Source organism: Micromys minutus (genome assembly GCF_963924665.1).
Source record: "Micromys minutus genome assembly, chromosome: 24".
Taxonomy (NCBI): domain Eukaryota; kingdom Metazoa; phylum Chordata; class Mammalia; order Rodentia; family Muridae; genus Micromys; species Micromys minutus.
In genome coordinates, this window is record NC_137959.1 from 50520181 (window position 1) to 50548096 (window position 27916).

The window sequence follows — 27916 nt, forward strand, 5'->3', positions numbered from 1 at the left end:
CTTAATAGTTACAATGAGCATAAAGTACATGTAAAACAAAATGTAACATGGAAATAGATAAAGTTTCTTGTTGTGTAAAGATTTTTTTGTTTTGTTTTGTTTTCTTTATTTCTTGGACTTCATACAGTCTGTGAGTTGTTTCCAGGGCAGTGCGAGCCTCTGGGGTTAGCATCCCACTATCAGTGACTGCCTATTATGTCTGTTCTTTTGTGACTGGGTTATCTCACTCAGAATGATATTCTCTAAATGCAGCCATTTTCTTAAGAATTTGGTCAAGTCATTGTTTCTGGTGCCTGAGTAGTATTCCATTGTGTAAATGTACCACAATTTTTGTATTAATTCATCTTCTGAAGGACATCTGGGTTCCTTCCAGCTTCTGACTATTATAAATAGAGCTGCTATGAACATTGTGGTGCATATATCTTTGTTGTGTATTAAAGTGTCTCTGGGGTATATGCCCAGAAGTGGAATAGCTGGGTCTTTAGGTAGTATTATGTCCAATTTTCTGAGGTATCGCCAGACTGATTTCCAGAGTGGTTTTATTAGTTTGCAACACCACCAACAGTGGAAAAGTGTTCCTCTTTCTCTGCAAACTCCCCAGTATCTATTGTCATCTGATTTTTGGATCTTGGCCAATCTGACTGGTGTGAGGTGGAATCTCAGGGTTGTTTTGATTTGCATTTCCCTGATGGCTAAGGATATCAAGCACTTCTTCAGGTATTTCTCAGCCAGTCGATATTCCTCAACTGAGAACGTTTTGTTTAGCTCTGTACCCCATTTTTTAATAGGGTTATTTGATTCTCTGGTGTCTAGCTTTTTGAGTTCTTTGTATACCTTTGATATTAGACCTCTATCTGATGTGGAATTGGTAAAGATCTTTTCCCATTCTGTTGGCTGCCGTTTTGTTTTCTTGACAATGTCCTTAGCCTTACAGAAACTTTGCAATCTCATTAAGTCCCATTTGTTAATCTTTGACCTTAGAGCTTGAACCATTGTTGTTTTGTTCAGAAAATTTTCTCCCATGCCTATATGTTCTAAACTTTTCCCTACTTTCTCATCTAATAGTTTCAGTGTATCTGGTTTAATGTGGAGATCTTTGATCCACTTACACTTGAGCTTTGTACAATGAGATAAGAAAGGGTCTATTTTCATTCTTTTGCATACTGAGTTCCAGTTGGACAAGCACCATTTGTTGAATAGGCTGTCCTTTTTCCATTGAATGTTTACTGCTCCTTTGTCAAAAATCAGGTGACCATATACACGAGGGCTCATTTCTGGATCGTTTACTCTATTCCACTGATCCACATGCCTATTTCTGTACCAGTACCATGCAGTTTTCAGCACAATTGTCTTGTAATATAGCTTGAGGTCAGGGATAGTGATTCCCGCAGATGTTTTCTTGTTGTGGAGGATGGATTTCGCTATTCTAGGTCTTTTGTTGTTCCATATGAAATTGCACATTGATCTTTCCAATTCCATGAAGAATTATGTTAAAATTTTCATGGGGATTGTTTTGAATCTGTAGATTGCTTTTGGTAGGATGGCCATTTTTAAAATGTTGATATTTCCAATCCATGAGCCAGGGAGATCTTTCCATTTTCTTAGATCCTGCTCAATTTTTTTTTTTTAGAGGTTTGAAGTTCTTGTCATACAGGTCCTTCACTTGCTTCGTTAGAGTCACACCAAGGTATTTCATAGTTTTTGTGGCAATTGTGAAGGATACCTTTTCCCTAATTTCTTTCTCCACATGTTTGTCCTTTGGGTAGAGGAAAGCTACTGATTTGTTTGAGTTAATTTTATATCCAGCCACTTTGCTAAACTTGTTTATCAGCTGTAGGAGTTCTCTGGTGGAATTTTTGGGGTCACTCAATTACACTTTCATGTCATCGGCAAAGAGTGATGTTTTTATCTCTTCCTTTCCGATTTGTATCTCCTTCATCTTCTTTTGCTGTCTAATTGTTCCAGCCAGGACTTCCAGTACTATGTTGAATAGGTAGGGGGAGAGTGGGCAGCCTTGTCAAGTCCCTGATTTTAGTGGGATTGCTTCAAGTTTCCCACCATTAAGTTTGATGTTGGCTGTTGGTTTGCTTGCTGTACATTGCTTTCATTATGTTTAAATATGGACCTTGGATTCCTGTTCTTTCCAGGATTTTTAACATGAAGGGGTGTTTAATTTTGTCAAATGCTTTCTCAGTATCTAGTGAGATGACTAAGTGATTTTGTTCTTTGAGTTCGTTTATATGGTGGATTACATTGATGGATTTCCTTATATTAAACCATCCCTGCATCCCAGGGATGAAGCCTACTTGGTCATGATGAATGATCATTTTGAAGTGTTCTTGGATTCGGTTTGCAAGTATTTTGTTGAGTATTTTTGCATCAATGTTCATAAGTGAGATTGGTCTGAAGTTCTTTTTCCTTGTAGGGTCTTTGTGTGGTTTCGGTACAAGGGTTATTGTAGCCTCAAATAATGAGTTAGGTAGAATTCCATCTGATTCTATCTCGTGGAATAGTTTGGAGAGTATTGGTGTTATATCCGAAATATATGTCTGATAAAATTCTGCATTGAACCCGTCTGGACCTGGGCTTTTTTTGGTTGGGAGGCTTTTGATGACTTCTTCTATTTCTTCAGGTGTTATAGGGTTATTTAGATGGTTTACTTGGTCCTGGTTTAACTTTAGGATCTTGTATCTGTCTAGGAATTCATCCATTTCCTCAAGATTTTCCAGTTTTGTGGAGTATAAGTTTTTGTAGTAGGACCTGATGATTTCTTGAATTTCCTCAGTTTCAGTTGTTATGTCGCCACTTTCTTTTCTGATTTTGTTAATTTGGATACTTTCTCTTTGCCCTGTAGTTAGTCTGGCTAGGGGTTTATCAATCTTGGTGATTTTCTCAAAGAACCAACTCTTGGTTTTCTTGATTTTTTCAATGGTTCTTTTTGTTTCCATTTGGTCTATTTATTCCCTAATTTTGATTATTTCTTGCCGTCTACTCTTCTTGGGTATATCTGCTTCCTTTCGTTCTAGGGCTTTTAGCTGTGCTGTCGGGTTGTTGATGTTAGCTCTCTCCAGTTTCTTTTTGGAAGTCCTTAGGGCTATGACTTTTCCTCTCAGTACTGCTTTCATTGCATCCCATAGGTTTGGGTATGTTGTGTTTTTGTTTTCGTTGAATTCTAGAAAATCCTTAATTTCTTTCTTTATTTCTTCTTTGACCCTGCTATCCTTTAACAGAGCATTGTTTAGTTTCCAAGTGTATGTGAGCTTTTTGTTGTCTTTGTTGTTGTTAAAGACCAGCCGTAGACCATGGTGATATGAGAGGATGCATAGGAGTATTTCAGTATTCTTATATCGATTAAGGCTCATTCTGTGTCCAATTATGTGGTCAATTTTCGAGAAGGTGCCATGGGGTGCTGAGAAGAAGGTGTATTCCTTTACTTTAGGATGATATGTTCTGTATATATCTATTAATTCTAATTGGTTCAAAGTCTCTGCTAGTTTTGTAGCGTCCTTGTTCAGTTTCTGTTTCCATGATCTGTCCATTAGGTGAGAGTGGGGTATTAAATTCTCCCACTATTATTGTGTGTGGTGAAATGTATTTTTTGAGCTTTAGTAGGGTTTCATTTATGAATGTAGGTTTTTTTTTTAAATTGGATCATATATGTTAAGGATTGAGAGTTCCTCCTGACAGATTTCCTTGATAATGAGTAAAAAGTGTCCTTCGTTATCTTTTTTGATAACTTTTTGTTGGAAATTTACTTTATTCGATATTAGAATAGCCACTCCAGCTTGCTTCTTGGGGCTGTTTGCTTGGAAGTTTTGTTCCCAAACTTTTACTCTGAGAAAGTGTCTATCTTTGTCTCTGAGATGAGTTTCCTGTATGGAGCAAAGGCTGGATTTTGTTTATGTATCCAGTCTGATAGCCTATGTCTCTTTATTGGGGAGTTGAGTTCATTTATGTTAATAGATATCAAGGAATAGCTGTTTCTGTTTCCTGCCATTATTGCTTTTGTGGATTGAGTTTTGTCTGTGTCTTTTTCTTCTTTTACTTTTCTTGTTTAGGAGTTTTCTTGTTTTTACTAGGCTGTATTTTCCCTCATTGCATTGGGTTTTCCACCTATAATTTGTTGTAGTGCTGGGTTTGTGGTCAGATATTGTGTGAATTTTGATTTGTCTTGAAATATCTTCGTCTCTCCATCGATGGTGATTGATAGTTTTGCTGAGTATTGCAGCTTGTGCTGGCACTTGTGCTGTCTTAGGGTGTGCATGATGTCTGTCCAGGCTCTTCGAGCTTTCATAGTCTCTGTCGAAAAATCGGGTGTGATTCTGATTGGCCTGCCTTTATATGTTACCTGACCTTTTTCCCTTACTGCTTTTAGTATTCTTTCTTTTTTGCGCACTTGGTGTTTTTACTGTTTTGTGTCAGGAGGTATTTCTTTTCTGGTCCAACCTATTTGGAGTTCTGAAGGTTTCTTTTATGTTTGTGGTCATCTCATTCTTGAGGGTAGGGAAGTTTTCTTCTACGATTTTGTTGAAGATATTTACTGTGCCTCTTAGTTGATACTCTTCTCCCTCTTCTATTCCTATTATCCTTAGGTTCGTCTTCTCATTGTGTCCTGGATTTCCTGGACATTTTGGGTTAGGAGCTTTTTGTTTTTTGCATCTTCTCTGGCTGTTTTGTCTATGTTTACAATGTTGTCTTCTGCCCGTGAGATTCTCTCTTCCATCTCTTGTAATCTATTGGAAATGCTTGCTTCTGTTACTCCTGATTTCTTTTTTAGGTGTTCTACCTCTAGGGTTATCTCATTTAGTGTTTTCTATATTGTGTCAATTTCCGTTTTAAATTTTCTCTTCCATTCCTTCGTCTCTTTGGTTGTATTTTCCACTAGTTCTTTGAGTTCTTTGCGTGTTTTTCTTGTTTCCTCTTTAAATGCTTCTGAATCTTTTTGCTTTTCCTCCCGTTCTTGTTTAAGTATCTCTATCAGCATCTTGAGGTATGATTTCAAGTCTGCGTCTTCTTTTTCTGGAGTGTTTGGCATTCCAATGTTTGCTGTTATGGGAGAGCTGGGTTCTGGTGTTGCCAAGTTGTCTTGGTTTCTTTGGGATATACTCTTTTGCTTTCCTCTTACCATTTTGTTGTCAGTGATATGTTCTCTCCTTTCCCTTGTATCTGGTCTCTGTCCCAGGATCTCTACTGGTCCAGGTGGCAGATGGGTCGAGCCCTGTTCTATGCCTCAGAGTCACCGTGTGGGAACAGAAGTTCCTAAATTGTGTTCCTGGTCCCTGGATCAGGCAGGTCGAAGGATTCCCTTTCCGTGCGCACTCCGCAGAGATCTCTCTACTCCCTGGCTGCCTAGATCTTCTACTCACCAGTTTTTTAACCTTTAGGAGCTGGCGGTCCACGTGGCAGATGGGCCGGGCTCTGTTCTGGGCCCTGAAGTCACCGCCGGGTGGAAACAGAAGTTCCAAAGTTCTGTTCCTGGTCCCTGGATCAGGCAGGTTGGAGGGTGCGCTTTGTGTGCGCACTCCGCAGAGATCTCGCCTAGATCTCCTACTCACCAGTTTTTCAGCCTTTACGAGCTTTCGGTCCGAGTGGCAGATGGGCCGGGCTCTGTTCTGCGCCCTCATGCATCCACTTACTTAAGAATTACATAAGGTCAATTTTTCTGAAAGCTGAGTAGTACTCCATTGTTTAAATGTACCACAATTTTTGTATCCATTTGTCTACTGAAGGACATCTGGGTTCTTTCCAGCTTCCGGCTATTATAAATAGAGCTGCTATGAACATTGTGGTGCATGTGTCTTTGTTGTATGTTGGAGCATCTCTGGGGTAAATGCCCAGAAGTGGAATAACTGGGTTTTCAGGTAGTACTATGTCCAATTTTCTGAGGAATTGCCAGACTGATTTCCAGAGTGGTTGTACCAGTTTACAAAAAAAAAAAAAAAAAAAAAAAATCATGTGATTTTCTTTTTGAGTTTGTTTATGTAGTGGATTACGTTAATAAATTTTCATATATTGAACCCACTTGCATCCCTGAGATAAAGCCTATTTGATAGTGGTGAATGGTGGTTTTGGTATGTCCTTGGATTCAGGTAGCGAGAATTTTATTGAGTATTTTTGCATTGATATTCATAAGGGAAATTAGTCTGAGGTTCTCTTTTTTTATTAGGTCCTTGTGTGGTTTAGGTATCAAAATAATTGTAGCTTCATAGAATGAATTAGGTGATGTTCTTTCTGTTTCTATTTTATGCAATAGATTGAGGAATATTGTCATTAGGTCTTCTCTGATAGTCTGGTGAATTCTGAACTAAATCCATCTGATTCTGAGATTTTTTAGGTTGGGACTTCTATGTCCTGATGGGATATGGGCCTGTTTAGTCTAGAAAATCTTCCATTTCATCTAGATTTTCAATTTTTGTTGAGTATAGGCTTTTGTAGTAGGAACTGATAATTTTTTTGTATTTTCCCAGTTTCAATTGTTATGTATCCCTTTCATTTCTGATTTTGTGAATTTGGATACTGCCTCTAGATCCTTTAGTTCTTTGGCTAGGGATTTATCTATCTTGTTGATTCTCTCAAAGTACCAGCTTTTGGTTTTGTTGATTTTTTGTATTGTTCTCTTTGTTTTTATTTGATTGATTTCAGCTTTAAGATTGACTATTTCCTGCCTTCTACTCCTCTTGGGTGTGTTTGCTTCTTTCTATTCTAGAGCTCTCAGGTGTGCTGTTAAGTTGCTAGTGTAAGATCCCTCCAGTTTCTTTACCAGGGCATTTAGTGCTATGAATTTTTCTCTTAGCACTCCCTTCATTGTGTCCCATTAATTGGGGTATGGTGTGTCAACATTTTCAATAAATTTTAGGAATTCTTTAATTTCTTTTTTTTCTTCCCTGACCAAGTTATCCAACTAGGGAGTTGTTCAGTTTTCATGTGTATGCAGCCTTTCTGTTGTTTTTGTTGTTATTAAAGATCAGCCTTAGGCCATGGTGCATGAGATATTTTCGATCTTCTTGTATTGGGTGAGGTTTGTTTTGTGACTAATTTTATGGTCACTTCTGGAGAAGGCACCATGAGATATTGAGAAAAAGGTATATTATTTTGTTTTAATATGAAATGTTCTGTAGATATCTGTTAAATACAATTGGTTCATAATCTTTATTAGTTTCACTGTGCTTCTATTTAGTTTCTGTATCAATGTTCTGTCCATTTGTAAGAGTGGGATGTTGAAGTTTCCCACTATTATTGTGTGGTGTTCAAATGTGTGTTTTGAACTTCAGTAAAGTTTCTTTTATGAATATGTGTGCCCTTTAATTTGAGAGATAAATGTTTAGAATTGAGAGTTTTTGGTGGATTTTCCCTTAATGAAAATTAAGTGTCTTTCCTCAGCATGCTTCATAACTTTTGGTTTGAAGTCTATTTTATTGGACATTAGGATAGCAACTCCGGCTTGTTTCTTGGGACCATTTGCTTAGAAGATCTTTATCCATCCTTTTACTCTGAGATGATCTATGTTGATTGAGAGTTTTGCTGGGTATGGTAGCCTGGCATTTGTGTTCTCTTAGAGTCTGCATGACCTCTGACGAGGCTCTTCTGGCTTTCACAGTCTCTATTGAGAAGGCTGAAGTAATTTTCATAACATGTTACTTGGCCCTTTTCCCTTGCAGCTTTTAATATTCTTTCTTTGTTTTATGGGTTTATTATTTTGATTATTATGTGACGAGCACATTTTCTTTTCTGGCCCTATTTGTTTGGTGTTCTATAAGGCTTCTTGTACCTTTATTGCCATCTCTTTCTTTAGGTTGGGGAAGTTTTTGTCTATGATTTTGTTGGAGATATTTTCAGGTCCTTTGAGCTGGTATTCTTCATTCTCCTCTATTCCAATTATTCTTAGATTTTGTCTTTTCATTGTGTCCTGAATTTCCTGAATGTTTTGGGTTAGGAGTGTTTTATGTTTTGAATTTTCTACACCTAAGATTCTCTCTTCTATCTCTTGTATTTTATTGGTGATACTTACATCTGTAATTCCTGACCTCTTTCCTAGGTTTGTCTCCATTTGTGTTTTCCTTACTGTTTCTACTTCCATGTTTAGTTCTTGGACTGCTTTATGCATTTCCTTCAACTTTTTGCATGTGTTTTCCTATATTTCTTTCAGTGAGTTATTTATATCTTTTTTCAAGGGTTTATCTTCATGAGATAGGATTTTAGTTCAGCTTCCTGATTTTCAGGTGTGTTTGTGTGTTCAGGGCTTGTTGTGGTGGGAGAACTAGGTTCTGATGATGACCACGTATGTTGACTTCTGTTGCTTATGGTTCTGCATTTGCCTTTTGCCATCTGGTTACTCCTGGTGTTTACTGGTCTGGATGATTCTGTCTGTGATCTGTTTTTTTTTTTTTTTTTTTTTTTTGTCCCTGGGTTGCTACAGGTCTCCTGGTAGGCCTGATGCACTGTCTGTAGCATACTACTGGGGCTTCAGAGAAGCAGTCAAATGTTGTCCTGTGTAAAGTTGTTCTCCAAAGGGGCCTATAAACGGTGGTTTCTGTTTTCCTGTTTGCAGCCAAACTCCAGAGAAGGTTTTAGTCTTTTGGGTCACTTGCCCTGTATGCCACAGAGCCCCCAGGAAGTTTTCAGTCTGTGGTGTCAGTTGCCCAGTTGCCTTGTATACAGAGGTACTTCTGGGATCCCTTCAAGGTGTGGTGTTCTGGGTGCAGTGGATCTCCTGGGATACCTCAGGATGTGGTATCAAATGCTCTGGTATCAAATTTTCTGATATGCCTCAGGATACAGCATCTTCTAGGGATCAGACTAGCTAGAAGTCTGTCCTAGGAGAAAGGCTTATAAAGCACTTTTATTATTATTAAAATGGAAATTACTTATTCTGGAAGAGGATAATATTCAATATACAATCCCTTCATGAGCTTTCTATATAATGCCGACTAGACTTACAGGAATAGAGAGAATATTGTTAGGTCAGTACATAATAATGTACATGATAACATGTCAGTATAGAGGCTTCTGTGCATGTATTTGAGCTCCTTGTTGCTAGGCAGGAAAATTTTTGAACCTTTTTTTAATATTTAAACTTGACATTTAAATGTCTTCTTGTGCAGAATATTTTCCAGGAAGAGCTGAAACTAGTTTATAAGAAAGGCATTAGTATGCATAAGATTTAACAAATAAAAAAAACTGGAGATGAGAGAGGCACAGAAGGTAGCTTTAGGCCACATAGTTACAGGTCTGGAGCAGGTTGTCTCATGCTGGACTTGTGGTCACAGCACTACACCAAGTACTAGCAGTTTCTACTGATTTTTTTTTTTTTTTTTTTTTTTTTTTTTTTGCTATTTTAGTTCTAAGTGTTATTGGTGTACTTAATTATATTCTTGGAATACACAATTTATAGAATTTGTGTTTATTATTATAGGATGGCATTTATCTTAGTACTGGGCAAAGAGTAAATGATATACTAACATATATTTCACAAGTTTCATATTTCTAGTCTAAATTATAGTTTCTTGAGCATGCAACTTAACTCTGAATGAATATAAAGATATGTTTTTTTTATTGGCACTCTTAACAGGCATAAAGCAATTCTATCAGAATCTTTAAAAACTTATGGACTTATAGAAAAGCAAATTGAAGGTAATATTTCATAAATGCTCAAACTTTATAGTTTTACAAATATATTTTATAATTTTAACTTACATCTTTTCCTTATGCCCCCTGTTACTTGCTGTTTCTCCTAGCCATGTGCTCATGGCCCATTTTTTCTCATAGAGGCTTCTCCCTTTTGTGTATATTTTCTTCCTCTCTCATGTCTATCTGACACCCTGAATCAAACTGATAACCCACCTACTGCAGCCTAAGCACAGGTCTTAACCTTTTATTGATCTATTAACTTATGAAGCAAGGTTACCTGGCATCACTTGTTATATGTGAGGCTCTTCTTGTTGTGAAGAACAAGATCTTGGGGGCAAGTTTTTAGCATTTGAATGTAGCACATACCAACCCTAACACAGACATTGTACATATATAGTGCACATGCAGGCAAAACACCCAAACACATAAAATAAAAACAAATATTTTTAAAAGATGAATGCTACTATTATGATTTGGTTAATGCTCACATAAAATTTAGAGATTTCTAGAAGAGAACACATTATGAATCATTCAAATGTGTGGTAATACATGAATTAATTACCTATTACTTAACTAAAAGTCTATTAATGTTGTAGTAATTCAAGGAATTATTTTATTGCAGGAAAGTGAGAAATCCTGTGCAACCTTAAAAGATGAATAGGGCTTATTTGAGTGAAGAAGGGAAATATTGGTAATTGAGATGGCAATAATATGAAATAAAACAGCACTAACTTGAGAACTAAAACTGGAGAAATACAATGTGAGGAGATCAGCAGCACTAATTTGACAGAGGTCCTGCTTGGAGAACTAAAGCCTTTGGACATTTTTTAGTATTAAACAGGGAACTGTTACAGATCTTTTATATTGAAATGACAGTGCAGCTGAAGTGTGTCATTCATACAAATTATATCACTGATGAAAGAAATTGAAATGCACAGTTTAGAATCTTTTTACCTGATACAACTGACAAAACTTGGTGATTGAAGACAGAGAAAAGGTTATGAGATACTCATGTTACCAATAGAAATGATTAGAAGGTAAAACAAGTAGTGGGAGGGTGTGGCACAGTTGTAGAGCACCTAACTGTCCACAAAGACCTGGGCTTGATCCTTGGTGTCACAAGAAAGAGAAAAAACATGCTGTAAAGAGAAAATGATGTATCTGTAAGTGGCTATTATCCATGTTTATTCAGATACCACAGCCCAAGTGCCTGATTGCAAGGATTTGGTATTTGTTGTTTTTGTCATTGCTTTGGGTGAATCCATACAATTAATAATGTAGACTATGAACCCAATTAGTGTATAAATTATATATAAATATATATAAATAATGCTGGATACTCATATCTATTTCAGAGTTCATAAAATCCCATTCAGCTTTAGGATCTCAAACTGCTTCTGAAACTGAGCCAGGTAAGCAGCCATTCATTTAAATATCATCACATTAACATCTCCTAATGGTTCCAGATCCTTGTCAATAATTGTTCATGTTACTGAGCCTGTGGGAACATTCTCATTCATACCACCATAGGTAAGAAATCCCCGTATTCTTGATGCTTTTTTTGTTAAAGATTTTGTTGGTTTTGAATGTTTGTTTGTTTTTAAGGGAAAATGTCAGGTATCCCAGGTTGACTTCAAACAACAGCTCACTGTCTTTGAAGCTCTTTCTAAAGTTTGTACTAGTGATGATTGCAAGCGTCTTCATGCATGTGGCTTTTTGTAACATAGGCTGTTTTGATTCTTGTGTGTGTGTGTGTGTGTGTGTGTGTGTGTGTGTGTGTGTGTGTGTGTGTTTCTCAACCAAGGAAAGCTGTAGCAGGGAGATAGATGTAGGTGACAAATATAGCTTTCAATGTGATCATGATATGGTAGCACCAACACTGAAGCATGTTATCTAGGAAATGCATATAGATTTGGGCTCTGCAATACTGGTTGTTATGAGCTAACTGAGCTGTGAGATCCAGATGCTGCTGTATTCTGAGTTACTGTTTTCACGGCGACCTCACTGGGGATGTTCCTGCAGCATCTAAAGCTCTGGTGTCTGCATTGCAGGTTCTATCACACTGTCCCCAAATCTGGGCTCTTATATGAAAGCACATGTGCAGCAGAAATTGCATCAGATCCTTGGACTGTAAATTTGTGTGATATGGTAGCAGGTTATATTTGTGTCCTGGATACCCAAGTGGCATTGAAGCTTGGGTTGCAGTGTTGTGAGCACACAGTGTAGTTCTAATGTCCTGGAGACTTCTTACATGCAAGGACAATTTTCCTGGCTGCTTGTATGGAAGGGAGAGAAGTCTGGTATGATTTTTCATCTTTTTTCTCTATATAAGGTTATTTTTGCTTCCATTGACTTCTTTATATTTGTCTTTCCATCTTTGACTTTTATTGGGCTTGAATGTTACTACATGTTTAGATACATAATTTTTATTTTGTTTTTATTTATGTTTTTCAGCTTTGGGACAACCTAGTGGCTCACCAGGTAAAAGTACTTACTGAACAAGTTTGGTGGTCTGAGTTAGTCTTTGGAACTTGTATGATTGTATAAGGAGGAAATCAGGTTCCAAAATCTGTGCTTAGCTCTCCACACTCAGGCCCTGTTATAATCCCCCTACATACACATCATGTATACCCATACAATGATAACAAAAGTTTTAAATGATACATGATTTAGTATCTGTCACTAATTTTAGAAAAGCTGTAATCAATATCATTTCACATTGCTCTTGCCCTTTGTCACTTATCTCACTCATTATCCTGCTAGGCACATCTTACATCTGCTTTTTTTTTTAACTGTTTCACAGATCTTGAATGCTCAATTACATTTTTACTTCCTTTGCCTCTCAGTTTGGGGAGTTTTTCATGACAGTTTTGTGCTCACTGATTTTTTTTCAAACAAGTTTCTTTAATAGTCTGAAAAATTCTCTTAAGACTTATTTAAAATTATGTATGTTGTTTTCCAAAGAATTCCAAGTATTAAATCATATTTTTTATCTTTACAATAGACATGTGGGATAGACATTTATTAAACAAATATATAACATTACCTGATTATTATGATTATTAAAATAGCCATTTCTGGTCCTAAAGATCCAAACCAGCAGGTTCTCCAAGATATAGGGCAACTACAAGATATTCAAGAGGAATCACTGTGAGAATCTGTTACTGATAGCATAGCAGAAGCCATAGTCCTTGAAACAGACTGATGACTTACTGCAATCAACATTTGCAAATAAAGATGAGTGGATAAGTGTCTATACTCTGTGACTCACTATGACACTTCAGTTCCCACAACAAGATGTTTTTTGTTTGTTTTTGTTTTCATTCTATTTTATTATGTTGCTTTGGGGGAGGGGCATATGGGGAGATGAGTGGGACTGAGTTACAAGATGTGAAATTCACAAAGAATTGATAAAATGTTGAAAAAAAAAAAGAGTCCACCTAGATTGGAGTACATGTTCTGATTGGCACATTGCTTCTAAAGGAGTAAAAGTGATTATTCTGTGATTTTCTTTTCTTTTCTTTTTTTCCAAAGCAGGGTTTATTTTGTGTAGCCTTGGCTGTCCAGTAACTTGCTCTGTAGACAGGATGGACTCAAACTCTTAGAAAGTTTGCCTGGCTTTGCAATTTTTGGTATTAAAGGTGTTTGCCAACACTGACCCTTTTTATTTAGTAAATGGAGGCATTTTCTCTTTTTTTTAAAAAAAAAGATTTCCTTGTTTTTTTATTTTTTATGTATGTGAGTACACTGTTGCTCTCTTCAGACACATCAGAAGAGGGCATAAAGTCCTTTTGCAATGGTTGTAAGCCATGTGGTTGCTGGGATTTGAACTCGGGACCTCTGGAAGAGCAGTCAGTGCTCCTAACCTCAAGATCCCTTATTTATTTTTTTAAGATTTACCTATTCATGTATATTATGCATATATGTATGTGAGGGCTCTGTCTTTATGCATACCAGAAGAGGGTATCAGTTCCCATTACAGATGGTTCTGAGCCACATGTAGTTGCTTGAAAGTGAACTGAGAACCTGTGGATGAGCTCTTATCCTCTGAGCCATTTCTCCAGACCTGCATTATTTATTTTATTTTATTTGTTTTATTTACTGCCCGTATCAGTCACAAGATGTTCTTTGCTACAGTCGAGCATTAGCATTTTTTTTTTTACTTTTTTATTAGAGTTTCTGCTTATATTATCTATCTGCTCTTGTATGTTGCCAATTTTTCCCTAGGTAATAAATACTGTTAGTTGTTTAAAATTCCTGCCTGATAACTTAAAAAATATGTACTATATCTGAAATCCTGTACTCATAGTTGCATATATCTTCAGAATGTGGTTCCCCAGCCCCATCGTTTGGGTATCCTTGTATCATAGGTGTTTTCTATTGAAATTCCTATATTTAAAATTTTAATTTTCAAATTTAAATTTCTTTTTTTAACTTTATTTTAAAAAACAAAGATAAAAGAACAAATTTTAAGCATTTTTGCATAAATGTATATAAATACATTTTTGTCAGTGCTTGGCTTTTTTTTTTTTTTTTTTTTTTTTAAGGTTTGATACTCTCTCTGCATTAAGGTCTTACTAGTTACAATGAGCAAAAAGTACATGTAAAACAGGATGTAACCTGAAATTAGTCAACGTTTTCTTGGTGTGTAAGGATTGAGCATAATGTTTTTTTGATTTTTGTTTGTTTTTTTTTTCTTGAACTTCACACAGTCTCTGAGTTGTTTCTGGGGCAATTCGAGCCCTCTGGGGTTAGCATCCCTAAAATTTCTATTTAAAATAGAAAATTAAAAGTTTTTATTGAAATCCAGAGATGATATTTAGGAAAAAGTAAAATAAGGTAAATGTGGTTGAAAGAATCATGTCATCTCCTTGTGATTATTTAGTTTTCTAGTGCATATGAATAAATTGTATGATTATATAACTTTATTCATTATAACACCTTTATATATTCTGCAATAGGATCTCCATCTTCAATGACTAATCGGATGACTATAATGATGAAAATGTTTGAAAATCAAAAAACTATGTTAGAGAAGTAAGCTTTGGAAATATTATATCATATTTTCTACTTATAAAATTGAGAGCACAAAATAGAAGCATTGGGAGCATAGATAAGAAATAAGTTCTTCACATCTGAGGGAGAAATGGCAAAGCCTATTATAGTCAGCATAGTGACCTATGATTTTATTTACAAAAAAGAAATAAGGTCTTCATTGTAAGCTAACCTCTTTTTACTCATTAATTGATTAATTAATTCACTTTATGGCCTGATGAAAGCTTCCCTTCCTCTTCTCCCCCTCTTCCATTCCCAAACTCCCTTCTCCTCAATGAAGAAAAAACCATCCACTGGTATCAACCCACCCTGATACATCAAGTCCCAGAAGGCCTAAATTCATCCTTTCCTATTCAGGCTAGAAAAGCAGTCCAGCCATAGGAAAGGGATCAAAAGCAGGCAACAGAATCCGAGATAGTTCGCTACTCTAATTGTTAGGGTACCAACATGAAGAACAAGCTACAAATGTACATCTGCTACAAATGTATAGAGTGCTTATTGGGCAGTGGTTAAGTCTCTGTAAGCCCCCATGGGCACAAGTTAGTTTATTCTATAGGTCTTTTTGTGCTGTCCTTGACTTTTCTACAAGATTCCCTAAGTTCCACCTACTGTTTGACTGTTGGTCTCTACATCTGTTTCGGTCAGCTGTTAGATTAAGCTTCTCAGAAGACAGTTATGCTAGGTCCCTATCTGCAAATCATTATCACTATCATTAATAATGTTAGGAGTTGTCTCTTTCCTATGGGGTTGATCTCAAGTTGGGCCAGTCATTAGTTGGATGTTCCCTAGATATCTGCTCCATCTTTATCCCTTCACTTCTTGTAGGCAGGACAAAATTTGGGTCCAAGTTTTTGTAGATGGGCTGGTATCTGCCTCCTTCAACTGCAAGTTTGAACTGGTTACAGAAAATGGAGTCTTTAGGTTCCATATTCCCAGCTGGTAGAGAGTTCAGCTAAGGTCACCCCCATATACTCCTGGACAACTCCCATATACCAGAGATTCCCTCCCACTGATTTTTGTTCTCTCTCCCAGCCTTTCCCAACCCCTCAAGAAAGAAAAGGAAAATAGGATAAATAAGAGTATGGATGGGGGCAGCTGGAATGGGAGGAACAAGTCAGGAAGTAGTGGGGAGAGGATTTTTTTTGAATGAATATGGATAGAGATAACTAAAATCAAGGGCTATCTAATGGTCTATCTCCAATACAGTGACGCAAAGTATATCACCCACTCCAGGGCAGGCCTCATATTCAGGGTTAGTGTTCCAGTGTATAATGAACTCCACAGCTGTTTGTTTGTGCTTCTAATTGGTTACAATATGGTGGTTTTCACTTGTTTTTTGTTTTGTTTTTATATTTGTTTTTTGGATAGTGCTTTATTTTATTTTTAGTTTGGTGATTTTTTGTATTGATTTTTTTGTTCTTTTCATAAAGAATTTTAAGTTGAATGGGGGATCTGGAAGGACTTGGAGGAGGAGAAGAATATGGTCTAAATATATTTCAATTTAAAATTTTTTAAATAATAAAAATATAATTTAAAGGTAAAACCACTGCCCTCAGCCCTCATACCTGTATTTTGCATTTGTCTTAATTAGAACTTTATTGCTATGAAGAGACATTATGACCATGGCAACTCTTATAAAGGAAAACAGTTCATTGGGGTTGGCTTAAGTTTTAGAAGTTTATTTCATTATTGTCATAGCAAGAAGCATTGCAACATCTAGGCAGACATGCTGTTGGAGAAAAAGCAGAGTTCTACATCTTAATCTGAGGGCCGCAGAAGAAACTGTGTGCTATACTGGGTGTAGCATGGGCACAGGAGACTTCAAAGCCATTCCCACAGTGACATACTTCCTCCAACAAGGCCACACCTTCTAGTAGCATCCTTCTCTATAGGCCAAGTATTCAACCCCATGAGTCTATGGGAGACACACTTACTAAAATGACTACATTCTACTCCCTGGCCTGCATTCACCTGTAGTTATGACATAATGCAAAATTCATTTAACCCCACTTCAAAAGTCCCCATGGTCTATCCTGGGCACAACAATATTTAAGAATATAAAGTTCAAAGTCTTAATCAATTGATTATAACCTCCTAAGACATACAAATAAGAAAATTACATAAAATATACAGAGGTACAGGATATACATAATCATTTCAAACTGTAGGCAAGGGAGCATAGTGAAGAAATACTGGGCCAAAGAGAGACTGAAAACCAGCTAGAGAAACTCCAAACTATGCATCTCCTTGTCTGATATCAAAATGCTCTGCATCTCCATGTCTGTCAAAATGCTCTTCAGATTTAAACTCCTTTCAGCTTTGTTTAGTGCAACACATTTTTTTTTCCTCTCAGGCTGTTTTCCCTCATTATTAGCAGCTTTTCTTGGCAGGTATCACATGGCTCAGGCAAATCTAACCTCTTGGGTTGTCCAAAGCAATCCATCCTTGACCTTCACAGCTTTACACAATGTCCTTTCTAGGGCTCCATGCAGGGACCTCGTTGCTACATACCTGACTTTAGAGGCTTTCCTTAGTTGCTGAGGAAGATTTCATAATTGCTTTTTTATATCTTTGATTCTAAAACCAGAATCATATGGCTGAAGCTGCCAAGTTCTGCTGCTTACTGAGGCTGGAATATAGCCTCCTCACTCAATTACACTTTCACCAACATTCTGTTTTCCATGGTTTCCTTCACTGCCTAAGCTTATCTGTCCTGGAACTTGCTCTGTAGACCAGGATGGCCTTGATCTGTATGTCTCTCTCTCCTGTGTACTGGGATTAAAGGTGTGTTAATTACAGGGTACTGTTGGTGGATATGTGTAGAGAGGATCTTGGCAGGAGTCTATATTTTGGCAATAGCACAGGAGTTGGTTGGAGACTAGGAAGAGGACACTTATTATCTTTTTAAAAAACATAAATGTGTTTCATAGCTTAAAATGTATATGTTTAATATAGTATAGTTACTTTTGTTCTGTTTTTCAGAGCTTTAAATGATCAGAGTATAATTGAGTCTGTAAGTAAAACATTCTTAATTGGATATTGCACTTTGTTCTTGAATTTTGAAGGGACTCTAGAAATAGCCATTTTCTCTCATTGTAATTGGAGATAAGTGCTTAATCAGTTTACCCAGGTTGTGAACTAGAAGGAATTGCATGTTCTTTTTACTTTATTGACATAATGAACATTCAGAAACACTTTTGAAATATTAAAATGGAATCTAGTTCTTATCTAGATAGCTTAGAAGTTAATTCCAGTGACCCATTCTTTTGTCATGCTTTAGTGAAGTTAGTCTTAAATTAATATCTAAATATTGAATTATTTTTACTGAAAAACTTTATTTTAAAAAACAAAGACAAATGTACAAATTTTAAGCAGTACTTAGCTATTGAAGTTGCTTCTTGAGATGCTTAATTTTAATTGAAATTATTATACTTTTCTTTAGAAATATAAACAGATGGAAAGAGATTATCAAATGTTATTATCAGAGAAAATCCTGCTGGAAGGTGAAATACAAAGGCTGAGAGAACTAGAGGTTAGTACATGTAACTGATAAAAAATTACATGCAGTATCAAATAAGGCCTACTATCATACCGATGGGAATCAAAGTGACATTTACTTGTTTTATTACACTTTTTGTTCTGTTTTGCTTTTAATTTTTGGATCACTTTATTTATTTATTTATTTTTGGAAATAAGTGGACCTTTTATATATCAACAAAAGAAGACACATTGCCAACAGAGAATAATCCATGCTAAATTGTCTAGGTAAAAATGTGCTATAGGTACAGTAAGGGGACATCATCAGACTGAGCATGGGGACCCCAATGGAAGAGTTAGAGAAAGGACTGAAGGAGCTGTTATCCTTAATAGCACGCTCCATCCCCTCTTTTTTTTAAAACTTTATTCTAAAAAACAAAGATAAAAGAAAAAAATTTAAACATTTTTGCATAAATGTATACAAATACAATTGTGTCAGTGCTTGGCTTTTTTTTTTTTTTTTTTTTTTTTTGCTTTTTTTTAAGGTTTGATACTCTACATTACAATGAGCAAAAAGTACATGTAAAACAGGGTGTGTTCTTGGTGTGTAAGGATTGAGCATGACTTTTTTTTTGCTTTGTTTTGTTTTCTTTTTTTCTTGAATTTCACACAGTCTGTGAGTTGTTTCTGGAGCAGTCCGAGCCTCTGGGGTTAGCATCCCACAATCAGTGACTGCATATTATATCTGTTCTTTTGTGAGTGGGTTATCTCAGATACTCTGTATTTACATTTGAGATATTATCCCTTTACCCCGCCTCACTCCCATCCCCCTCCCCCTCCATTTGCCTTCACAAAGGTGCAATCCCTCCTGATCACCCTCTCTACCCCATTGCCTTGGCATTCCCCTAAATTGGGAAAACATGCCCTCCCTGGACCAAAAGCCTCTTCTCACATTGATGCTAGACACTGGTATCTTCAACTACAAATGCAACTGGATCAATAGGTCTCAATGTGTGCACAAAGATTGGTGTTGTACTCCATGGGAGTTTTGGAGGGTTTGGTTGGTTGATAATGTTCTTCCCATGGAGTTGCAACCCCTTTCAGCTTCATAGGTCCTTTCTTTAGTAACCTCTTTGGAGTCCCGGAGTTCAGACTAATGGTTAGCTGCAAGCATGCTTAGCTGTATCTATATGACTCTAGCATAGTGCCTAAGGGGGCTTCTCTGTCTGGTTCCTGCCAGTAAGTACTTCTTGGGAGCAGCTATAGTGCTTGGATTTCATGAATGCATATGTGGTGAATGCTAAGATGAGGCAGGTTCTAAGTGATCTTTGCTTCAATCCCCGTTCCTCTATTTGACCTTGCATTTTCTCCCATGAGTGTTTTGTGCTCTTTTCTAAGAAGGACTGAGGTATCCCCATTTTGGCATTTCTTCTTTTTGTGCTTCAAAATGTCTGTGAATTGTTTCTTGGGTATTGGGTATTTAGAGCTTTCTGGGGCTAGTATCCATTTATGAGTAAACGCATACCATGTGTGTTATTTTGTGACTGGGTTACCTCACTCAGAATGATATTCTCTAGTTCCATCCATTTGACTACGAATTTCATGAAGTCATTGTTTCTAATAACATAGTAGTACTCCATTGTGTAAATGTACCACACTTTCTGTATCCATTAATCTGTCGATGGACTTCTGGGTTCTTTCCAGCTTCTGGCTATTACAAATAAGGCTGCTATAAACAAGGTAAAGCATGTATCCTTGATATGTCATAGAATCTTTGGGATTTATGCCCAAGAGTGGAATAGCTAGGTTTTCAGGTAGTATGATGTCTAATTTTTTGAGGAACTGCCTGACTATTTTCCAGAGTGGTTGTACCAGCTTACAACCCCACCAACAGTGGAGGAGTGTTCCTCTTTCTCTACTTCCTTGCCAGAATCTGCTGTCACCTGAATTTTGATCTTAGTCAATTTAACTGGTGTGAGGTGGAATCTCAGGGTTGTTTTGATTTGCATTCCCCTGATGACTAGGGATGTTGATTATTTCTTTAGCATTCTATATTCCTTGGTTAAAAATTCTTCACTCTGTACCCCATTTTTACTAGGATTATTTTATTCTCTATAGTCTAGCTTCCTGAGCTCTTTGTACATATTGGATGCTAGCCCTCTATCAGATGTAGAATTGGTAAAAATCCTTTCCTAATCCTCAGGCTGTCATTTTTCTTAACAGTGTCCTTAGCCTTACAGAAGCTTTGCAATTTCATGAGGTCCCACTAATTGATTCTTGATCTTAGAGCATAAACCATTGGTGTTCTGTTCAGGATTTTTTTCTGTGCTTCTGTGTTCTAAGCTCTTCCTCACTTTCTCCTCTCATAGTTTCAGTGTACCTGGTTTTATGTGGAGGTCTTTGATCCACAAACACTTGAACTTTGTACAAAGGAAAAGATTGATTTTCATTCTTCTGTATGCTGACTACCAGTTGACCATTTGTTGAAGAGGCTGTCATCTTTCTGTTGAATTTTTTAGCTTGTTGGTCAAAGATCAAGTAACCCTAGGTATGGTGTGTTCATTTCTGGGTCCTCATTTCTGTTCCATTGATCTACATGCCTACCTCTGTACCAATACCAATACTAGTTTTTATCACAATTGCTTTGTAATATAGCTTGAGATCGGGGATGGTGATTCCACCAGAAGATTTTATTCTTTAGCATAGATTTTGCTATGCTAGGTTTTTTGTTATTCCAGATGAATTTGCAAATTGCTCTTTCCAACTCTATGAAGAATTGAGTTGGAATTTTGATGGGGATTGCACTGAATTTGTAGATTGTTTTTCCCTGATGTCCATTTTTACAATGTTAATCCTGCCAATCCATGAGCAAGGGTGATCTTTCCATCTTCTGAGATCCTCTTCAATTTTTTTCTTCAGAGTCTTGAAGTTCTGGTCATACACATCCTTCACTTGCTTAGTTAGGGTCACCCCATGGTATTTCATAGTCTTTGTGATTATTGTGAAGGATGTTGACTCCTTAATTTTTTCTCAGCTTGTTTATCCATTGAGTTGCGGAAGGCAGTAGATTTGTTTGAGTTAATTTTATAACCAGCCACTTTGCTGAAGTTGTTTATTAGTTGTAAAAGTTCTTTGGTGGAATTTCTAGAGTCACCTAAGTATACTATCATATCATCTGCAAATAGTGATATTTTGACTTCTTTCTTTCAAAGAGAATTTCTTTGATTTCTTTTTGCTGTCTAATTTCTCTGGCCAAGATTTTCAATACTATATTGAATAGGCAGGGAGAGAGTAGGCAGCCTTATCTAGTCCCTGATTTTAATGGAATTGCTTCAAGTTTCTCTCCATTTAGATTGACATTGTCTACTGGTTTGCTATATATTGTTTTTACTATGTTTAGGTATAGGCCTTGGATTCCGGATCTTTCCAAGACTTTTATCATGAAGAGATTTTAAATTTTGTTGAAGGCTTTCTCGGCATCTAGTGAGATGATCATGTGGTTTTTTTCCTCTGATAGTGTTTAAAAGGTGGATTACATTGATGGATTTTCATCCCTTCATCCGTGGAATAAAGCCTACTCGGTCATGGTGAATGATTGTTTTCTGTGTTCTTGGATTTGGTTTGCAAGAAATTTATTGAGTACTTTTTCATCAGTGTTCATGAGAGAAATGGGTCTGAAGTTTTTTTTCTTAGTAGTGTCTTTGTAGAGTTTGGTATGAGAGTAATTGTGGCTTCAAAGAATAAGTTGGGTAGTGTTCCTTCTGTTTCTAATTTGTGGAATAGTTTGGATAGTATATGTACTAAATCTTCTATAAAAGTTTGATAGAACTCTCCACTAAACCCATCTGGTCCTAGGCCTTTTTGCTTGGGAGATTTTTGATGACTGCCTCTGTTTCTTTAAGTGTTATGGGACAGCTTAGATGATTTTTCTAATCCTCATCTAACTTTGGTATCTGGTATCTGTTTAGAAATTTGTCCATTTTCTCCAGATTTACCAGTTTTCTTGAGTATAGGCATTTGTAGTACTATATAATGATTTTTTGGATTTCCTCAGTCTCTGTTCTTATGTCTCCCCTTTCATTTCTACACTTGATCTTAGCCATAAGGCCGAGAAGTGATCACCCTCTAATTTCTGATTTTGTTAATTTGGATATTCTTTCTTTGCCCTCTAGTTAGTTTGGTCTTTTCATTGTGTCCTGGATCTCTTAAACTTTTAGTTTTTGCATCTTCTCTGATTGTTTTGTCTAAGTTTTCTATGGTTTTTTTTTTTTTTTTGGCCCCTGAGATTCTCTCTTTCATCTCTTGTAGTCTGTTCATAATGATTTCATCTGTGACTCTTGATTTCTCTTTTAGGTTTTCTATCTCCAGGGTTGTCTCTTTTTGTGTTTTATTTATTGTTTCTATTTCTTTTTTCAATTTATTTATGTGTTTGGTTGTGTTTTCTTGTTGTTCTTCGAGTGATTTCTCCTGGTTCTCCTGCAATTGTTTAAGGGAGTTATTTATTTGCTTCTCCAAGATCTTAAGTATGATTTCAAGTCTAAGTTTTATTTTTCTGGTGTGCTTAGTAATCCACTACTTGGCAGAACTCACACTCAGACCATCCGCCACCAGGAAGAGCAGTGAGCCAGTGGGGGTCCAGCAGTGATCCAGGGACACAGGACTGGCAAGGAGGCATTCTGACTAGCCAGAGTGCAGAGAGATCTCTGCAAAGAGATCTCTGCAGAGCACGCAAAAAGAGTGGTTCCCCTGGCCCCCTCCCCACCCCAGCTTGTTTCAGGGAACCAGTAACCTGGCATCAGACTATTCCCAGCTAGACAGCATTGAGTGCAGAACCCTCACTAAAACGATCCTCCATCAGGAACAGCAGTGAGCCAGCAGTGATCCAGGAACACAAGACTGACAACAAGATGGCAAGAGGAAAGGGAAAGAATGTAGGCCAGGGAAAACAAGACAACCTGGCAACACCAGTACCCAGCTCTCCCAACACAGCAAACAGCAGAATATCAAACGCTCCATTAAGAAGATGCAGACCTAAAATCATACCTCAAGATGATGATAGAGACCCTTGAAAAGAACAGGAGGGAGGGGAGCAGAGAGATCTCTGCGGAGTGCACACGGAAAGTGCACACCCTGCCTTGCCTTGCCCTGCCCTGCCTTGCCTGATCCAGCGACTGGGAACAGAAAATTAGAACTTGTGTTTCCACCCGGAGGCGACTTCAGGACTCAGAGCGGAGCCTGGCCCAACTGCCACCCAGAATGGCGGCTCGTAGAGGCTGAGCAACTGGTGGGTGGGAGACCTGGGCTGCTGGGGAACAGAGAGATCTCTATGGAGTGCAAACGGAAAGTGCACACGCTGCCTTGCCCTGCCCTGCCTGATCCAGCAACCAGAAACAGAACATGGGAACTTCTGTTCACAACTGACGACTCTGAGGCATAAAACAGGGCTCGACCCATCTGACACCTCAACCAGTAGAGAACCAGGGACACAGACCAGATACAAGGGAAAGGCAAGACCATATCACTGACAACAAAATGGCAAGAGGAAAGAGTAAGAGTATATCCCAAGGAAACCAAGACAATCTAGCAACACCAGAACCCAGCTCTCCCATAACAGCAAACATCAGAATTCCAAACACTCCAGAAAAAAAAGACACAGACCTGAAACCATACCTCAAGATGCTGATAGAGATACTTAAACAAAAAAGAGAGGAAAAGCAAAAGGATTCAGAAGCTTTTAAAGAAGAAACAAGAAAAACACGCAAAGAACTCAAAGAACTAGAGGAAAACAAAGCCAAAGAAATAAAGGAATGGAAGAGGGAAATTAAAACAGAAATTGACACAATAAAGAAAACGCTAAAAGAGATAACCCTAGAGTCAGAACACCAAAAAAAGGAAACAGGAGTCACAGAAGCAAGCATTTCAAATAGATTACAAGAGATAGAAGAGAGAATCTCGGGGGCAGAAGACAACATTGAAAATATAGACAAAACAGCCAGAGAAGATGCAAAAAACAAAAAGCTCCTAACCCAAAATGTCCAGGAAATCCAAGACACAATGAGAAGACAGAACCTAAGGATAATAGCAATAGAGGAGGGAGAAGAATATCAACTAAGAGGCACAGTAAATATCTTCAACAAAAAAATAGTAGAAAACTTCCCTACCCTCAAGAATGAGATGACCACGAGCATAAAAGAAGCCTTCAGAACTCCAAATAGGTTGGACCAGAAAAGAAATACCTCCCAACACATAATAGTCAAAACATCAAGTGCCCAAAGCAAAGAAAGAATACTAAAAGCAGTAACGGAAAAAGGTCAGGTAACATATAAAGGCAGACCAATCAGACTCACACCCGATTTCTCAACAGAGAATATGAAAGCTAGAAGAGCATGGACAGACATCATGAATTCCTTAAGAGAGCACAAGTGCCAGCCCAAGCTGCAAAACCCAGCAAAACTATCAATCACCATCGATGGAGAGACGAAGATATTTCAAGACAAATCAAAATTCACACAATATCTGACCACAAACCCAGCACTACAACGAATTATAGGTGGAAAACCCAATACAATGAGGGAAAATACAGCCTAGTAAAAACAAGAAAACTCTTAAACAAGAAAACTAAAAGAAGAAAAAAACACAGACACAACTCAACACAAAAAAGCAATAATGGCAGGAAACAGAAACAACTATTCCTTGATATCTATTAACATAAATGGTCTCAACTCCCCAATAAAGAGACATAGACTATTAGACTGAATACATAAACAAAATCCAGCCTTTTGCTGCATACAGGAAACAAACTCATCTCAGAGACAGAGACAGACAGTATCTTAGAGTAAAAGGGAGAGAAAAAAAACTTCCAAGCAAACAGCTCCAAGAAGCAAGCTGGAGTGGCTATTCTAGTACAAATAAAGTAAATTTCCAACCAAAAGTTATCAAAAAAGATAAGGAAGGAAACTTTTTACTCATTACCGGGGAAATCGGTCAGGAGGAACTCTCATTCCTTAACATATATGCTCCAAATAAAAAATCACCAACATTCATAAAAGAACCCCTACTAAAGCTCAAAAATACATTTTACCCCACAAAATAATAGTGGGAGACTTTAATACCCCACTTTCACCAATGGATAGATCAGGAAAACAGAAATTGAACAAGGACACTGCAAAACTAGCAGAGACTTTGAACCAACTAGAATTAATAGATATATACAGAACATACTATCCTAAAGTAAAAGAATATACCTTGTTCTCACCACCCCTTGTTTCACCTTCTCGAAAATTGACCACATAATTGGACACAGAAGAAGCCTCCATTCATATGAGAAGATTGAAATACTCCCATGCATCCTCTCCGATCACCATGGTCTACGGCTGGTCTTTAACAACAACAAAGACAACAAAAAGCCCACATACACATGGAAACTAAACAACGCTCTGTTAAAGGATAGCAGGGTCAAAGAAGAAATAAAGAAATTAAGGATTTTCTAGAATTCAACAAAAACGAAAACACAACATACACAAACCTATGGGATACAATGAAAGCAGTATTGAGAGGAAAACTCATAGCCCTAAGTGCTTCCAAAAAGAAACTGGAGAGAGGTCACATCAGCAACCTGACAGCACAGCTAAAAGCCCTAGAACAAAAGGAAGCAGATATACCCAAAAAGAGTAGATGGCAAGAAATAGTCAAAATTAGGGCAGAAATAGACCAAAATAAAACAAAAAGAACCATTGAAAAAATCAACAAAACAAAGAGTTGGTTCTTTGAGAAAATCAACAAGATTGATAAACCCCTATCCAGATGAACTAGAGGGCAAAGAGAGGGTATCCAAATTAACAAAATCAAAAAGGAAAGTGGCGACATAACAACTGAAACTGAGGAAATTCAAGAAATCATCAGATCCTACTACAAAAACTTATACTCCACAAAATTGGAAAATCTGGAGGAAATGAATGAATTCCTAGACAGATACAAGATCCCAAAGTTAAACCAGGACCAAGTAAACCATCTAAATAACCCTATAACACCTAAAGAAATAGAAGAAGTCATCAAAAGACTCCCAACCAAAAAAAGCCCAGGTCCAGACGGGTTCAGTGCAGAATTTTATCAGACATTTATTGGGGATATAACACCAATACTCACCAAACTATTCCAAAAAATAGAATAAGATGGAATATTACCCAACTCATTTTTTGAGGCTACAATAACCCTCGTACCTAAACCACACAAAAACCCTACAAGGAAAGAGAACTTCAGACCAATCTCACTTATGAACACTGATGCAAAAATACTCAACAAAATCCTAGCAAACCGAATCCAAGAACACAACAAAACGATCATTCATCATGACCAAGTAGGCTTCATCCCTGGGATGTAGGAATGGTTTAACATAAGGAAATCCATCAATGTAATCCACCATATAAACAAACTGAAAGACCAAAATCACATGGTCATCTCACTAGATGCTGAGAAAGCATTCGACAAAATCCAACACCCCTTCATGTTAAAAGTCCTAGAAAGAACAGGAATCTAAGGTCCATACTTAAACATAATAAAAGCAATATACAGCAAACCAACAGCCAACATCAAACTTAATGGCGAGAAACTTGTAGCAATCACACTAAAATCAGGGACTCTACAAGGCTGCCCACTCGCCCCCTACCTATTCAACATAGTACTGGAACTACTGGCTGGAGCAATTAGACAGCAAAAAAAGATCAAGGGGATACAAATCGGAAAGGAAGAGATAAAAACATCACTCTTTGCCGATGACATGATAGTGTACTTGAGTGACCCCAAAAATTCCACCAGAGAACTCCTACAGCTGATAAACAAGTTCAGCAAAGTGGCTAGATACAAAATTAACTCAAACAAATCAGTAGCCTTCTTATACTCAAAGGACAAACATGTGGAGAAAGAAATTAGGGAAAAGGTACCTTTCACAATCGTCACAAAAACTATGAAATACCTTGGTGTGACTCTAACTAAGGAAGTGAAGGACCTGTATGACAAGAACTTCAAACCTCTAAAGAAAGAAATTGAGGAGGATCTCAGAAAATGGAAAGATCGCCCATGCTCATGGATTGCACAAACCAACATCTTAAAAATGGCTATCCTACTAAAAGCAATCTACAGAATCAATGCAATTCCCCTCAAAATTCCAACCCAGTTCTTCATGGAATTGGAAAGATCAATGTGCAATTTCATCTGGAATAACAAAAGACCTAGAATAGCGAAATCTATCCTAAACAACAAAAAAACATCTGCAGGAATCACTATCCCTGACCTCAAGCTATATTACAAGGCAATTGTGCTGAAAACTGCATGGTACTGGGACAGAAATAGGCATGTGCATCAAAGGAATAGAATAGAAGATCCAGAAATGAGCCCTCATGTATATGGTCACCTGATTTTTGTCAAAGGAGCAGTAAACATTCAATGAAAAAAGGACAGCCTATTCAAAAATCGTGCTGGTCCAACTGGCACTCAGCATGCAAAAGAATGAAAATAGACCCTTTCTTATCTCCTTGTACAAAGCTCAAGTGTAAGTGGATTAAAGATCTCCACATTAAACCAGATACACTGAAACTATTAGATGAGAAAGTAGGGAAAACCTTAGAACACATAGGCACAGGAGAAAATTTCCTGAACAAAACACCAATGGCTCAAGCTCTAAGGTCAAAGATTAACAAATGGGACTTAATGAGATTGCAAAGTTTCTGTAAGGCTAAGGACATCATTAGGAAAACAAAAT

The 27916-nt window shown here is 37.2% G+C and overlaps 1 protein-coding gene across 1 annotated transcript in view; it reads left to right on the top strand.

The window, feature by feature from the left end:
• Nucleotides 1-27916, top strand: part of LOC308436303 (coiled-coil domain-containing protein 7-like) — a gene marked incomplete at both ends in the record, with an annotated part of 99885 nt that overhangs the window by 42508 nt on the left and 29461 nt on the right. The window contains 5 exons of the mRNA XM_080937162.1: nt 9569-9630; nt 10983-11039; nt 14589-14664; nt 17665-17695; nt 18125-18214. Of these exons, the coding sequence (XP_080793288.1) occupies nt 9569-9630; nt 10983-11039; nt 14589-14664; nt 17665-17695; nt 18125-18214 (316 nt within the window). The remainder of the gene's footprint in view (nt 1-9568; nt 9631-10982; nt 11040-14588; nt 14665-17664; nt 17696-18124; nt 18215-27916) is intronic.